Here is an 18,314-nt window from a genome sequence, read left to right on the forward strand (position 1 = left end):
AGGTCTCCGTATATTAGCGACATAATAATAATGATTAAATAAATGCCATAATTTGTTTAAAAGAAATATATTCGTATTAGATAACTCGTTAGTAGTTCAATAAAGTTATTGAACGTGTCAAAGTTACTGATCAAAAGAGCATGGATTGTTAAAGTGTGTGGATTTTCAGGTGGTATATAAAGACCTATTGAAATATTAAAAAATGTATGTTTTTAGTAGGTACCTATTATTTTTTTGTGAATTTTATGTTTAAATTTAAATTTCAAATTAGTTAAACATATTATTACAATTTACATGTTAATTAACACGTTATTATATTATGTAAAACAATTATTGCAAACTATTCATCTGATTATTATTACGGAATACAATGTTAAAAATTATTTAATTTTAGTGGTAATTAGTTGGACTCAGCTCTATAAATTTAAAATACCTCTTTTTATAGTTCATATCTTATTAACATACCTTGCTTAAAAGTGATTAGATATTAAGGATTAGACGTACAGTTAAGGCTTTTTTAAATAGATATTTCAACTTATAATTAGTTATTAGGGCAAAAGTTGCAATCAAAGAGAGCATAATAAAATGTTCGTAAAAATTTACTATAAAATGAGTACTAAGAAGAATTTTCTTGCCCTTTATGACTAAGGAGAGACCTTCCAAATGTAAAGGCCCTATTGTAAGGAAGCATTCGCACATTATTAACAATGTGTTAATTTTGTCGGAAGTTTCGCGATTGTATCAGCGAGTCACGATACGCGGTAGTGTTACCGGAACTAATTGCCAAAGATCTAGTATGATAGTATTAGTTTTAAACTGCCAGTGGGCTAGCTACAGCCAAGGTCTTTCTAGAAACGTCTATCCGTATCTTCCAGTTTTTATGCTCAGCTTCCAATTTGGTGCGAAATAAATGGGTCAAGCGGAACATAGCTTTTTATAAAGATTATCTAAGAACCGCTATTATAGCTATAGGTGTCATATATTATTATCTGAGAATTTGAATAAATTAGTTCTCAATTAAATTTATGAATAAAACGAACATTAAATTTATTTATAAACATTACTCATGTGACCGGCGTATAATATACCTTGATATTGAATATAGTTGTGAATAACTCGTTTTACTGAGTGTACGAGACCTAATTTGTGCTAACTGCCTAGACCATGTATGGTTAATTGGGTCATTTGAAATATAACAGTTGTATAATTTGTAATCTGATAAGAATGCCTTCAAGGTATCTCTCGTAAGTAAGAAAAATGGCATGTCCATAAATATCTGGGATTATTAGATCAAAGACTCTACATTTTCATAAGTAATATTTTAAACAATTTTGAATTAAGATTATATTCGATTTATTTTAAATAAGAGAAATTAGTAAAAATTAAATAACAAAGAAAAAAAGGAGACGTATCTGCCATTTGTGAAAAAATTTCTAACACGTCGTCCAATCTTGATTTAGGAGAAATGTAGCGCCATTTCTACAATTAAATCTCATGCTACTTTAAATGTTATTGCATCAGATCACTACAAGGTTTAAAGGCTCTGTTACTTAATATCTTAAATTATATTCTACTAATATAATTAATGCTTGATTGGGTCATCATGTAATGATAAATTGTATTATCTCAATGCCGACTATTCGTTTCATTAAAGCTCTGTTTAATTTAATATCGATTACTCATTGATTATTTCGACGAATTAAAAATAGTATGTTTAAACGTTTGACTATATATTATATATTACATTTATTTATTTATTTTTATCTTGATCAAAGCTATTATTTTTTAAATTAAATAGATAAAATTTTCATATACTTAAGTATGTAATTTGAATTTAAAATAAATTCCGTAAAATAATATTAAATAATTATTAGGTACTTGTTGTTTGAACAACATTGTTTCTATAATACAGGAGTAAAAAAACATTCTTTTTATTTATTTATATCTTAATCAAACCAACTGTAAGTAATTAGTAGAGATAACAAGGGACTGTCAGACTATAAAAAATTAAAAATAAACAAAAGTCCGTGAAAGTATATATTTTATATAATTACAATGTCAGAGTCGTAATGTAGATATTAATTGCTAACAGAAGTTGTAAGAATTGTTGAAATGCTGTTTAAAAATAATTCAGTTGTTACATTCACATTCAATAACAAAGAATATAATTTAATTGCTTATTAAAACTTAAAAGTAGAACATTTATGAGAAGTATTAAAAGAATAAGGTCTACTCAATATTTTCAAAAGAGCTATTCTGGAAAGTGAATAATTTTTTCTAAAGTGGGATGTTTCCTGAAAAGTAATTTTTATATTGCCATTTTTTTATGTAATTGAATACGAGCGTAATATTTTGTTGTCGAAATAATTAAATAAATGCGAACTCGCGGGTATAGCTTTATGTCACGGCTAATACCCAAAATGCGGCAAACAGAATTCAAACCGGATAGTACTAGACTAGAACTAATTGTATCCGCGTGTGCTTTAAAAAACACCGTAAAAAATCTGCACATACCTATATTTCTTGGTCATTTAAAATAACATAAGTATATCTATAATCGCTAAACCAGGTTTGCAAAACTGGATCTGATTTTCACGGACATACATACAAAAAGACACAATTAACTATAATTCCCAAGGCAGTGAACGGACCTCGTTCACGATCAATACCAAGGTCCAAGTTCGATGCTCGCCTTTCGCCTCGCCGTAATGCAAGTGTCAATCAAATGCTTTTTGTTGCTTAGACTTGCGATTTATTCACAGTTCACACTTCATTGTTAGTACAAGCGTCTGGTGGATTTAAGGGACAAGTAGAATACAAATAATAGATAAACTTTGTCGATGATATCACGTAGGTACTTAGTGTAATATGTACTTGAAAGCTTTTTGTGATTCTTTTATTTCTGAAATATGTATCTCTTCTTCTATCTATATGCGATTTTTTTGGTCTTTCTTCTATCCTATATGCGATTTTTATATCTATAACAATGCATCTTTTATTAGGCTCCAAAACAATCAAATAAACCGTTTTGTTATGCACGGTAACAAAAATCCAGCCGTATAATAGTAATACATAGCATAGTCATTGGTCAAAAAGTCAAATAAACAAAGTTTTGAAGACAGGTATAATAATTAATAACCGATTGGTCTAAAAATGCAGGTAGGATAAATTTAGAACACAGCAGGTAGTCGTATCCTGTCCGATTCGCTATAGACCTATGTATTTGACTTTTGAGATAACAATGAAACACATAATATCGACATTATATAGGTTGTGTAGGTGTGGCTTGATTTATACATAGAAATTCTTCTATAAAATAAAAATATTTACAGTTAAAAATCAAATTGATATGATAATTATTATGGAATGCAAGACCGAGTATTATTTTCATACGTAAGTTCGTCATAAGAAATTAATTATTAATTTTTATTTACGAACTTTTATAATAATTTTTATTATTAAACTCTATCTTTTAAATCCACACCTATTAGTTTTATGACGCATATTAATTAAACGATGATTATTATAATTTAATTGAATATAGTTAAAAGTGTAATTTAGGCGTAATTTAATTTATGTAAAATATCATACCTGCATGCACAAATTTAAATAATAGATAGCCTTATTTTTTATTTTTTGTTTATTCGTATATCGTTATAAGTAGTAATAATATAAATATGTAATTTTTATGTCTTTATACGAAACCAAGAACACAATGAAGATTTTGGAACTTTATTAATATTTCCATGGCGGCTAGTTTGAACAGAGACTAGACAACGAGTGTGTTATTCATGTTATTTAATTTAAATATTACCTACTTATATTTTTTTCCCGTATTATTAATTATATGAATGTCCATTATAATATCCTATGGACTATATAAAAAAATACATTCCGAATTGGTTACATATTAAGTGTCATGAAAAATTTGAGCACACGCTGAATACAACTGTCGATATCCAGAAACTATGTTCACAGGAGACGGTTGCTTCGAAAACAACGACGAAAATTAATAAAAAAATCACATTGTTTTACCTACATGATTTGAGGTTTACAGTTTACACACCATTAATCAAATCTACCTACTTACCTACCCTACCTTTTTTTTATTTCGCGATGTTTGGTTCGTTCCGGTTCATGCATATCGTGGGCTAGATTTGTCCGGATATCGTTGTTTATAAACAAGGATAGCGAATTGATTAAAATAGTAAACAATGCGTTTAACTAGTTTCTAACAAAGATATAGACAGATTGGAAAATGCGTGGGTCCTACTAAGATCGTTAATTAAATACGAAATTAATTTATTCTAGCACTCTACAATTACATATAAAGAGCAAGTAAGTAGAAAATAAGTAGTTTTACGAAATGTAACGGAGTATTTTTGAAAGTAACAGATATATTTCATTGGACAATTAAATTTATTAAATATCCGCCCTATGAACACAAACAAAGCCCGAAATAAAGATCGAAATTTCAAGAATTAATATTCTACGTAAAAAAGAATGGTCGTATCTATTATCGGCAGTAAATATTCAGTTCCTTCATGAATATATTCCGTGTTATATTTTAATTATTGTAATACTTGTCGGCCGTGACTGGTAAATTATTAAGTTCTTGATTATTCGCGATCTACATAATTCCAACGCAATCCATTGTCTGTTTAAACATTAAATGCAATTTAAATATGCTATAAATAAAATATATAATATAATTGTTTTTATTGTTAATATTTTGTATGTTACTCTAGTTTACACTTTACTGATTTCCCGATTTTGATCTTACATCACTTAGGTACGTTCTATTGTTATCCTTTAGAAAACTGCATGTAAACTGCATTTCATTTGAGTTTCAAATGTGGAAAGCTGACACTGACATTGTATTTGTAATATACTTGGTACTTACCTACTTACTAAATCAATTATTATTTATATAAAATTATACCTATTGGAGTGTGATCAATTTGTCTTATTGCGATAGAATGGACCACCTCTTTGCATACATGTTTACTAAATGAATATGAAGTTGTTATTTCACACAATATATTATTCTCCCAAGTACATTATATATTTCTTATCAAGAACAATTAGAAAACATTGCGAATACACTTGTTAACAGATAAGTGTTAATTCATATCAAGATTTTAGTATAAATGATACTTTTTGCTTGTTAAAGGAAGTACCCTCAACGAGTTCAATTATACGTAGACTGAATATTTTGTTAGCATTACGTTATCATAAAGAACGTGCTAGCTATGTTAATTAATACATTAGCTGTTTATTGCGAAAACTAGAGCATCCTTTGTTTTGAGTAGAATACATTTAGATTATGCAACCGTTTGTTTAACAAATGGACAATCGATATTATTATAAACAACTAGCAAACCGGGCGAACTCCGTTTCGCCACCAGAGACACCTTTTCTTTGCTATAAACCTCACGGAGCCCGAGACCTTTCCAACGATTGCAAAACCGTGGAAATCAGTTCGTGCATTCTGGAGTTATAGCGTCAGGAAGAATACCCGACTTATTTTTATATATAAACAACAATAAAGCTCATTCTTTATTTAAAACTGCGATTAAAAAAAATATGAAAGCAGTTGGAATTATTGCTCGATCAAACTTAAAACTTTTGGGATAAGGGCAAATGAAGTTTACTTCTGCTGAGCTCGTTCATTAGATAAGCCACTTAAAATCATTTGGCAGTAAACTATTTATTATTTTTTAATGCATATAAAGAATTAATTCGATTGATATTCTAGTATAGAAGTTTTTAGATTTATATTCCTTTAGTGAATAGTTCTATTCATAAACTTTATATTGAACTGTCACAATATAATAATGAAGTGGTTTAAGTTTGCTCGTTATGTAGGTCAGTACAGTTATGAAGAAAATAATTTTTAAATTAGAAAATTATGATTAACTAGCTTTCCGCCCGCGGCTTCGCCCGCTTTGTCAAAAATATAATAAATTATATACTAAAACTTTCCTCTTGAATCACTCCTGTCAACAAAACTTCAAAAAAGTTTCTGTGAAAAAAGTTTCTATTGAATTCATTTATTACAAAAAATGTGACAAATGAGGAACCGCTCGACCGATTTTGTGCAAACTTCACATAAACCATCTACTAAATATGCCGACCAAATCCTAAGCATTTGGTTTGGATAGGTGAGCCCGTTCTTGAGTTATGGAATTACAACGAAAAGTGGCATTGATTTTTATATATATAGATTTTTCCATGTTAGCTCAAGTAGTATATTTTAAAATTTTCACAATATTCGGTGTAAAATTGAAAACGAAATAATGACGTTAATATTGCAAGTTTACGTATACAAATAGTACAGCAAAAAAGTAGATAATCATAACTTAAAGACTTAACAGAAATAAACGTGAAGAGCACGTTTTCAATATACGTTTAGTGTGAACATGAGGTTCTTAGAATAGTAATCTATGCATTAGGTACCTATATAAATAATTAATACTTATATTATATCACGTTCGAATAAGATAAATTGAATAATTAATATCTATGTATTGTTAGTGTTGTTCGTAATGTATTAATAGGATTAATTTATAGTAATAAAATCGAATTCATGCGATATTGTGTGCTATTATTGAAATGAAAAAATTATTAAATTCTATTTGGTATAATTTTGGTTTAATTTGGTATAATATTGACAGAAATCGAAAAGAGTGGCCCTAATGAAGGATCTGCAACCTTGTATATATCTAATTAGATTTCCGCCCGCGGCTTCGCCCGCTTTGTCTAAAACTTAATAAATCATATATTAAAACCTTCATCTTGAATCACTCTTTCCATTAAAAAAATCGGATACAAATCCGTTGCATAGTTTTAAAGATTTAAGCATAAAGGGACATAGGGACAGAGAAAGCGACTTTGTTTTATAACAACTATCTATAATATAAAAATGAATCGCAAAATGTGTTGGTAAGCGCATAACTCGAGAACAACTGAACCGATTTCGTTAATTCTTTTTTTATTACATTTCTTGATGTACGAGGATGGTTCTTATGGAGAGAAAACGTAAATTTGTACCACGGGCGAAGCCGGGGCGGACCGCTAGTAGCACATAATAATTTGTAAGCACGTAACAATTTTTAGTTAAATTTACTCAAATGCGATTTCGTATACCTTAGTGTAGTATCTAATTGCATTAATATGACCTTGTTGATAAAAGTTAATCTCGGGAACAGTATCGTCTTGAGTGTTTTAATCTTTATGTCATCTAAACAATGAAATTTTATTACCGGAAGAGCATATGCAATTTATTTTACAATCATTTTACAATTTTTTAATTTCTTATAAATTGGTAAGAGAACGTTCTAGTGTCATCTCATACTCAAGAACATCTAAAATAATTTAAATGATTTCTGACCTGATGTAATATTATTCGTTCCCTTGCTAGGGATAATAAGTACAATTTTTTTTAAACTATCAAAAACTAAGACTCGGGTCCCAGGTGAAGTTGGGGCGCTAATAATACATAGATACACATATGTATTAATCGTAATCGTTATAAATAATTAAGCACTAGGTAAGCTAACCGAGCAACCTAGGATTGATTTACTCAAGACAATGTCGTTTACATAATTGTAATAAATGCAAATAAATTTAAAATGTAAATAAAGTCACTAGACTAAAAAAGTGTAAATCAAATTAGCTAATTAATTGATTTACAACATCAAACAAACATTTATGTGTTCAATTATAGGCGTTTGTTTTTATATTCAAGTTATGTTTGGAGAATGAAATATGTAGAATACTAAAATAAATGTGTTAATAATTATTATGTTTAATAAAGTTTGTTTTATTTGGATTCAAGGTTTCATCAAGTGAAATCGATCAATCCATACGTGTATAGGTGTAATTCTATTGTTTCTATCCTGGAATCGAAGGATTCGGATTTACGAATCGGCTTAATTTTATTATGATAATGAACTGTTAATTGTTACTGTTTCTTTATGTATGTCACTCGATTAAAATTATTAAAACTGGTGATATTTCATGGGTATGGAATTTGTCCTATTACGAAAAAAACGAATTATTTGTATCCATTTATTAAAACTATTAATTAAAATTTAGTTATAGTATTTTGTATAAATGTAGGTTAAATAAAACCTATCCTAACACTTGTCTAATACGATTAGTGACAAACGATAGACGCTTATGGATTACTTAATAATTGTGGGTGTGTCAAATAGATTGTCGTCATACTGCTGCAATTTACATATTTACAAAATAAAATAAATTCGCTTCGCTTGATCTTCGCTTCGTCTTTGCTTGTTAAATTATGTAGGTCTACTTACATATGAGCTAATTACTATAGTTAAGATGTACCTAGTAGTGATATTTTATGTCGTCCTTTACTTATCTACGTTACTTATAATAGTCATGAACTAATCGAGTTGACAAATTCTTGACGGTGCTCAAAAATATATTTCAGGAAGGTTACCCTCATCTTTTTAATTTATTTTCCAAATCGATATAAACAAAGTACTCACGTAATAGTTAACTCATAAATTACAATGTAATTTTTCGATTAAAACAATGTTACAACCGGACCTATATTCTGTTCTTAGAACACAGAAGAACGTAACAATACAGCATTCTAGTTCGTAGTCACGAAGTACCGGATAAAATCGCATTGCATTGAATTTAAGTATATCTGTGTCCTTTGCTTCCTATCAGGGTCGTACTTATGCGATGCGAATACAAAATTTGCAAACATTTTCCTATTAACCACAAAAACCACGAATTACCTCAAATTTAATCAATCGAAATTGGAAATTTTAATTCCACTTGCTTCACCAGTGAAAAACACAATACATTTTCATAGAGGTTAATTCAAAATAAATTGTTTTTAGCTTCTTTTTTACGTCTGTTATGTAGAATGCAAATCGGTAAATAAGCAAATTACAAATGTGTTATGTTCTGAAATTCAGAATGTGAAGATATCTATAACATAAGTATGTAATATAACATACCTACAAAAAAAATATTTTCAGAGTGAATTAATGTTGCATATATAAGAATGTTTATCTCTTTCAACAAAGATTTAAAGCAGGCGTGACAAATCCAATTTTATTTCTTTATTATTGTGTACAATGTAGTAATTATTTTTTTTATATCTTTCACGTCAACACTCGACATGAATTATTGTTAACTAGTATTTTAATATATGGTTTTTTTTTAACTGAACAACGACTTAATATTTTTTTATTAATTAAAACATAGATTAAAACTTATTAAAACATGACTTTTACGAACAACGTGATTGCAAAGTCAACATCATCTATTAGTTATAGAAGTTATCTATTCAATTCAAGGTTGGCCATGTTATCATATGTAGAAATACTGGTACATTGCCAATATACGCAAATAGAAAGTATGTATGATATATGTACTAATTTATATGAACTGCGACTGATATGGTGTCGTTTATTTGAGGGCAAGGTTTACTTCGCAGATTAACCGGGCGAATTGATAACGAAAATTAGGGTAAGACGCTAAATTATTTGTAAATATAAGTATAATAACAGTCTGAATTTAAGTTAAAAAATATATACATAACGATTTACGTTTTAATATCAAGTCAAATGTTTCGCGAGATAAATGCATTTCTTAAAATTATCAATTGATTTTTATTGTACAGTGATTCAATTGAACAGCGTCATTCATGTTCTATTGTTGTTGCAGTTGTAAAAGTGCAATGTGTTTCAATAATAAATGTTTATCATATACAATTTAGATAGCCGTTATTGCATATTTTATCATAGACAAGATGATTTGCGATTTGAAGTGCATATTTGTAATTTATGAAGGGTTTTATTGTTATTTTATTTTACAAAGTAAATAAGTAGGTATTTTAATAAATTATGCGCGGTTCACATGCCAATTTTCAGTTGAAAGTTAATATTATACAGTGTGTAAAACATTCAAACAATGAGAAATAAATATTATTTGATTAAATGAGGATTCATAATATTCAAGTAAGTAAAATAATTTTATTTAAAATTACATAGATCGATACTAGTTAATATTTATTAAGTTAAATATTCTTATAAAAGATTTACAAGTTTCATTAGTTATATTATCTTCAATAGTAATTGAGCAACGTGTCATCACAATATTTAAATTTAATGCAGGTAGCTATAAAATAATAGTAGGTAAATTGCAACGTTCTAAACAATGTTTTGATTGCGGTCGCATATTAAAAAAGGCAAGAATAAAATGTATTTAAATTAATAGTCATTGTTATATCGTAACTAATTAAACTAGATGATTTTTGTCACTGAGTAATTTAACGTTCTATCCCTATATTAATGCATTTTTATAATACATACCGTATATTTTTCAGTAATCCGTTCATTTTCTTGTTCGAAGTGTCCTTTATCTTGCAAATTCACAACATTCCGAGCACTAGTAAGAGCCATTATGAAAGAAGAAAAATTATTGTATATTTTTTTTTAATTGTCTTTACGGCCTGTCAGTTTTCGCGCGTAAACTGTAATTTCTGAACGTCCCTGACGGGATCGCGGCAAGATTTGAAGTTGGAATGGTTGCGAAACTGCGCTACTTTTATATAAAGCAGCTGTAGCGCTCAACGCGCCCCCGCTGCCATCCTTTCATATCCGCCCCATTGTACGGATGCATATGCCGGGAGTATTTAGATTTTTCACATAAATCTATAAATATCTAATTGGCGAATAAAAAATAAATCATATAAATATGCAAATGGAGAATATTTTTAAAATAAACATATGCGATTAGTAATTTGATTTGCTGTTTTTGTGATTAATGGTCCGGCGCCTGATTTAACAATGCGCGATTTTGATTTTGAGGTCAACTATGCGAATATTTGTATGTAACCATCTGGTATGAACATTTGGTATAAATATTTACATACATTACCATTTATTAGATTAATTTTATATTTAAATAATCATGTATATTATGCATGTTACATGTTGCTGTTTTTTTATATAAAAAATATTGTATCTACCGGCAAAAATTACTATTTTATAAACATAACTTATTTTTTTTATTTATGCATAGGTTAGGTTATTTTTTTCTAACGTTTTATTTTGAAATTTTTTGCGATAAATAAATTATTATAGTGGGTGCATTAATGCAAGATTAATACTAAACGTGGTATGGGTATTGGGTATATCGCTAAATTTTCATGTTATTTAATTTGGGACTCGTCTTTAGTAAAGACTAAACTATCACAGAGTGAAGTGTCACATTATCTGTGCATTATTGAAGCAACCCACTTGCAGCATTTCGTAAAGCGCTTTAATTGTTGAGTTAATACTATTCTGTGCTATGATATCGTTACATAGGTTACACAGAGAAATCATAGACAATAGAAAATACTTCTATATACCTAATCTGTTTCATTATTTTTATTGTGACGAAAATAAATTCAAAGAGTGATTTCAACTCATTTTAATAATCTTTTGGTGGTAACAAAATACATTGTCTCTAATTTCAAAACGATAGTTATTACAAATAAAGTTTATTTGATATATATATACTGAATTTATCTATAAGTAGGTACAACGACCATGACTGATAAGCAAATTTTGCTTCTTGACTGTGTAGTGTGAAATTCATGTCTGTATTATGTGATTATTTGTTAATTTGCAAACGTCATAACAAACTCTTTTGTAATGTAAAACAGGGCACTTGGTATTTAAGCCAATTGAACATGATCCATCTATTTATTTTGATATATCCATGTAGTCTATACTGTAGTTAAAGGATCAAAATTATGCCACTAATATACACAAGCATGCGTTGGCTAATTCTGGTTGAAACCACTTCCTTGTCTTTTAATTTATTGGCATGCATTTAAATGAGCTTTACAATTATTCTATTTTTTCTTGCATTTAATGTATATACTCGTTATCTCATTGTTAATTGTAATTATAGAATATTACTTAATAAATCAATCATAAATATTAAATAATAATATGACAAAGAAAGTTATAGGATTAAGAACCACTGAGAACAATTAATGGCACTCTTAAATCTTAATAATTTTAGTTTACCTATGGGAGCATATTATGCGTCTAGTGTACCTACCTAAAATGTCATAAAATAGTTAAAAAAAATTGTAACATGACTTAAATTTAACAACAACTGCCTGACAAATATAAATTAAAATTTATTAATAATAGTGTATTATTAATATTTATCCATAATTTATTCTTTACTATGAATTTTAGAAAAGTTGCCGTAACCTATTTTCCACCTTGTTCATTGAAATAATTGTCTCATGAATTGTAGTAACGAAGTGTTTGGATTTAACCGCAAAACACAAGAAATTGATTAAAAATAAATTGTACATTAAATAAGTATCAGCACTTATCTAGTACCTAAGTAGGTAACAATTTTAATTTGTTACTTGATACGTTGCGGTTAGGCACCAAGGCTCAAGGAATTTATATCTTTTTAATTAGCTCAATTTCAATGTTTTACGTCTAGACTTTTATATTTCTATTACCTTTCATATTGTATATTGTCATAAAGAACCTGTCATAAACGAATTTAATTTATTTTGAGCTCCCGCAATGTCAATTGCATTGGGAATTGCATTTACTTTGAACGTAAAGAAAAAAAAAAGTAAATTGTATCGTATAAGCTTTCTTATAAAGAAATTACATTTATATAACCATTGAGTTAATATGTACCTACTACGTACATATAACTCAATGATATTATATAACTGTTTATCTCACAATTAATTTTTTAAATAAAAGGAGCAGATAATCAAGAAAATCTTGGCTTTTAATAAATTATGGGTTTTATTACAACTTTTCCATTTTCTGCATTATTTTGTACAATGTATGTTTTAAATGATTAGTAGGTATATATTGAATAATGTAGTTAGTTAGAAAAAGAAAGAACACCAATTTAATCAATTTAGTTTTACTAATCAATTGACGGAAACAAATTTCTAATAATAAAGTGCAAGGATCTAATTGTAGATTCAAAAGGGCATCGAAGTCTAACCAACTTGAATAGTTTACAAGCGAATCTATCAAGCGGACATTGACCGGAGCGCCGCACTTTTGTTTTCATTTACTTGTCTATATAGTTTCCTTCATTTCTAGAAATATCGTTTGCTATAATAAGCCAAGTACACGAAGCTTCTAAAATCTTAATAACATTAATGTATTCATGCACATTGAGTTTCTGTACTTGATCAAGTATCTGGTCAAAAATTTCGAAATAATACCTAGTCAACTGGTATGCCTTATAAAACAATGCGACTATCCGCAAGCATAATATAAGTAGTAAATACCTACATACAAACTTTTACTGGTCTAATAGGGTCTAATAGAATATTTGCTGTTTTCCGATTAATTAATATAATAAGCTAGAAAATGGAAATAGGTACCTACTAACCAAAATATTATATCATATAAATATATTAGTCATACGGGGTTTTCTACTCGGACTAGGTACTCATAATATTATGTCGGAATTAATACTACTCTTTTGATAATTAATATTGAATACTACTGTTTTGTTTTGTTGTGTGCAACACGTCAAGTTCCAATAATAACGAATAAATCATGTTCAATCTGTGTATACTTGGTGTAGACTTTTTAAAAACAATTAATAGACATAACGATTATAATTAAACCCACAGACTACCGAAAAATATGTCACTTTAGAGTTTATCATTCCGTTTTTGTATTTATTTTAATACATAATAATATTACGGTCATTAAACTAATATGCTTATTCACGCGCTTAATTTTCTTTCTTAGCAAAAATTTAGCATTGAACTGCAACACGTTTACGTAATAAAATTGTTTTACATATTTAATGTAAACAAACATGTGTAAGATAAAAATAAACAAACTTGTTACGTGTAAAATACAAGTTATGTCATTGAAGGATACGATATTTTTTACATATTCTAGATATTTCGTGAAAAGTCTTAAAACGAAAATAACTGTGAATTGTTCATATTTTATAATCTGTTCTTTTTTTTACCATCTCACTTAACTCACTCTCACTTTTTTATTTAATAAAAAAAAAGTATCTTGTTTATGGTTGATTTTTTTGGATATTACGGTAGATAATAGGGTGAATTTTTCAGTATTTTCTTGCGTTTTCCATACTAGTAACGCTAATAATATCTATTTAATAGGTGCAGTATGATTTTGGCCGATTTTCTTTGTAGGAAATTTTATTCTACAGTGACCTTGATCTGCCAAAGCTCCATTAAAAGTATGGACAACAATTTAAATATTTGCATAGCTTTTTTATCTTTTTTATGAATTATTTGCTTCATTATAATTTATAAGATTGTTATTATGACTAATTGAAAGTGAATTAAATCATACACACTGTTTGATATAGCAACAATGACGTCACAATATGTCGCAATTCAATGCACACTTTTATTTTTACTTTTATTTAAAACATATTATTCTAACAGTCAACCCTTAATAAAAAAAAGAAAAAAAAAGTCCTTTCTAAACAGAATTTCTCTCATTATGATCTGTATGTTGAATTTATAGATTAATAATTTTGCGTGTAATTTATTAAGCTGGCAATTAATGGCCTATAAAATATCGCATGTCCTTCTCAGGCTGAACTCCCCCCTACAAATTTTAAAAATAAATTACCTACTTTGATCATTTATTCATTTGTATCAAAACCTGTTTAAGGTTACTTTCAGAAATAAGTATATAGTCATGGAAATTACTTTCGATTTCCTTTATAATATTTACGAAGATGTAAATTAATAATTGTTCGCGGATTAATTTATTTGTAATTTTTATTTTTGAGATAACAATTAATTGTCGCCAAGGACCTTTCTGTTACTTACTATGATACTTGTTTTAAACTTACATTATGTTGGTATTTTTAGATTTCTGTGCATATTGTTCTCAATATTTTCACGGTGCGCATTATGTTTGCAATACTTCCTTCATAATATTTCGTACTGTAAGTACCTAAATAACATTGTTCGATAGCTATTTTTTATTTCACCTTCAATATTATCTTCAAATAAACTTATCTTAAATGCTTTATATTTGTTTCCATGCATTTTTAATAATAATTCTTGAAAAAAATATCTTGTATTTAAAGCATTGCTCTTTTTAGTACCTATTTACTGTGTTAATTGAAGTACCCTGTAATATTTTATTACTATTTAAGTGGCTAAAATTCAAATAAAACTCCTTTATGTATCAGACAATGAGTACATATTATTATTATTTAACTGAATTTTCAAATTCAAACGACGAGAGCTACGGTACGCCGTACGATAAACTAAAATACAGAAAAATCTTAAACCACCATTTTTAAAAGACGTATGTATACGTAGAATATTTTTAAAACAAGAAAATATGTACACACATATAAGAATAAATTAAAATATAAAAATACACCTCGATTGCATTTTCAGATATTTAAAAACTTTACATTTAAAGCAATAAAAATAATCAAGATTTCAGGTGAAGGGCTTAGATTTTTATCTATAATGTTCTTAATAAAAATCATTATAAGGAGAGCATGTATATAAATTTTATATAGGTGTCAATGTCTGTAGGTCAACAGTGTGCTTGTATTTAACTATATACATCTTCTTTAAGATCGTCATCATCGTCATCGTCATCTTTCATCAACTTTTTACATCTAAAAATATAATCGTTTATTGTCTGATTACTTCGAAATAAGTCCTTATTTCGAAGGCTGTTAGGTTATTTCAGGTGTAAGGTTCTCTCAGGTTTTTGTGATACAGATAACATAAAACACAATATATTCACGCTAGCAGAGTACCTAGGCACCTGTTAAGGTTTCAAGCAAGGCATGAAAAATCTTCAAAAAATGTTACAAGGAAGAATATGAAAACCTGCTGAAATTTCCAATGTTCAGTGTTATCATTAAAAAAGGAAAATGTCAGATGCTATTTAAATTGAAGAATTTAGCATGGCCATTACAAAACAGGCCATTAAAAATTAAAAAAATATGATCTTAAAATTCACCTAAAGGGTGGGAAAAAAAAAAATATATTTTCTTTTATAACTCTGAGACAAAGCACTGAAAAAAGGTTTTATCATATGAACATCGTTTCGTAGCGTTAATCAACGGACGAATAAAACTGGTCGGTTAGATTGGCGGCGCGCTGGCTGTAAATAAAAAAAAAAAAAAACAAATGATAAAAGCGCCCTTTAAAACTTCTCTCATTTTATAAGGAAACATAAAGTTAAGTAGGCCTCTCAGATATGAGTCACAGTCGTGAATTTTTTTTAAAGTGTAGTACATTTAAACTGTGCTCAGACTTTTTCGTGATAAAATAAACATTTTTTTTACACTTTATCACTGGTCAAAATTCAAATGGGAGTGATGGATGGTGCCATACAGTGTGTTTAGATTTTGGACCAAATAGAAAAATAAAAATGTGTCAAGTTATCATAATGTCCTAGATGCACACGTTAGAAACAAATTAAAATAGACGTAGGGAAGCAAGATGCAAATTTTCGATTAAAAAACATGAATTCAACTAGTCCAGTAGAGAACCTCATTTTAATCACATATTATTAGATAACTTTTTCTAAACGCAAAGCATGATAATATAATAACAACATAACTTAGATAATAAAATAGCTACGAACTACGGTAAAGCAAAATACTTACGCGGGTTCCTGCAAATATGTATTTTGTGTATGTATTTTGCTACGTATTTCTTTAAATGCTCAAAAAGCGCTTTGTACCTAAGCAGAATAAGACTAATTCTTACATAGACGGTATAATATTTTAGGGATTCTAGTATATTAATGAATTCAAGTCAATTTAACTATCATAATATACCTAATAAAATGTGTAATACATATTTTTTGGCGTATCAAAATACATGTAATGAATAAATATTTTTGGCTCATAGAATTAATTTTACATCGCCGGAAAAATCTAGATGAATTCATGTTTCCCACAATAGCAAATGAAACTCGGTATTTGCGAAGGAAAACTAATTGATTTTGTATTGAAGTCTCAATTAGAATAACAAACGAGGCATTGAAATGACCATTTGCACGTAATCCATTTAGTTTACGTCTATTGAAGCGTTCGCATTGCCTTGTTAAGATAAGATTATTGTATTTGTGTCAAAATTCAAACCAAAAATTCTATTTAAATTTTGAAGTAGTTACTTAGATAGAGAGAAGATTTACGTGAAAAACATACAGATATTTAAACCATAATGTATATTTGTAACAGAAATAATAAACAAACTGTATTATTTTTATTTTAAATAGTATGTAAAATTAACACGTCTTAAAACGTAGATACGTAGTTAACATTTTAAATTAAATACACAATAATATGTCAAAATATTATAATGTACTCGTGTTTATGGACATAGCCTTATGTACATATTATTTTAATGTCCTCTTAGTATTCACGCCAAAAGATTTTATAAATGTAACCTAGCAATATATAAATATTGGATACGGCAATTTACTGCAGAATTTGGAAGGATTAAAAAACTTTTTTTTTTTGCAAAACGATGTCGTACATCGTTATCTTTGCCGTGAAATGTAACATCATCAGCAAAGCTATGTGCTCAAAATGTATATAATATGTAAATTATATGAGTAATGTTCTGCTTGTAAATTTTATTTGAAATAATTTAAGCGTGTATTTAATATTTTAGCTGATTGAGTGTGCAAAATTAGCAAAAAGTTAACAATGTATTATTCAAATGAGTTCGCCAAACGATAATGCTCCTGTCAAACGGATAACCAAAGATAATGTCTACGTAACCTGAATACGAGAGGAGAATAAAATTAAATTTTGCAAATTAGTATTTTCTCATACCTACTTGGTAATGCATTTTTGAATGAATAGGATTCAATACTGTGACAATAAGCTCCCTTATATCTTTATATCTGTTAATGTGCAATGTTTTCTAATCTCTTTCATGACCTACATGAACAATGAACAACTCATAATTAACATAATACAAGATAATGAACCAATTGAATATGCGTCAGCTTTCCACTCGCGACTTCACCCGCGTAGATGATCTACAAAGTAAAAAAATCGTAATTATATAGTTAATGTATATTGTATGGTTAATTTTAACTGTTTATGAATCTGATGAAAAAGGTATAAATTTAATTATGTTTTATAAATAATGCAACACGACGAAGTTCAACTGAAACTATTAATTTTTTTTCTATGTTCCAGTTTTTAAACGATTTACAGTTTTTTTATCATAAAAAAATAAAAAAAACATCGATGTATAAAGAAACAAAGAATAAAACAGC

At 28.2% G+C, this 18,314-nt stretch overlaps 1 protein-coding gene across 1 annotated transcript in view; it reads right to left on the minus strand.

The window, feature by feature from the left end:
* Positions 1-10,580, minus strand: part of LOC123697227 (arylalkylamine N-acetyltransferase 1-like) — a 31,111-nt gene extending 20,531 nt beyond the window's left edge. The window contains exon 1 of the mRNA XM_045643666.1: positions 10,362-10,580. Within this exon, the coding sequence (XP_045499622.1) occupies positions 10,362-10,451 (90 nt within the window). The 5' untranslated portion in view covers positions 10,452-10,580. The remainder of the gene's footprint in view (positions 1-10,361) is intronic.
* Positions 10,581-18,314: the final 7,734 nt, after the last annotated feature.

This window comes from Colias croceus, chromosome 14 (assembly GCF_905220415.1).
Source record: "Colias croceus chromosome 14, ilColCroc2.1".
Lineage (NCBI taxonomy): Eukaryota > Metazoa > Arthropoda > Insecta > Lepidoptera > Pieridae > Colias > Colias croceus.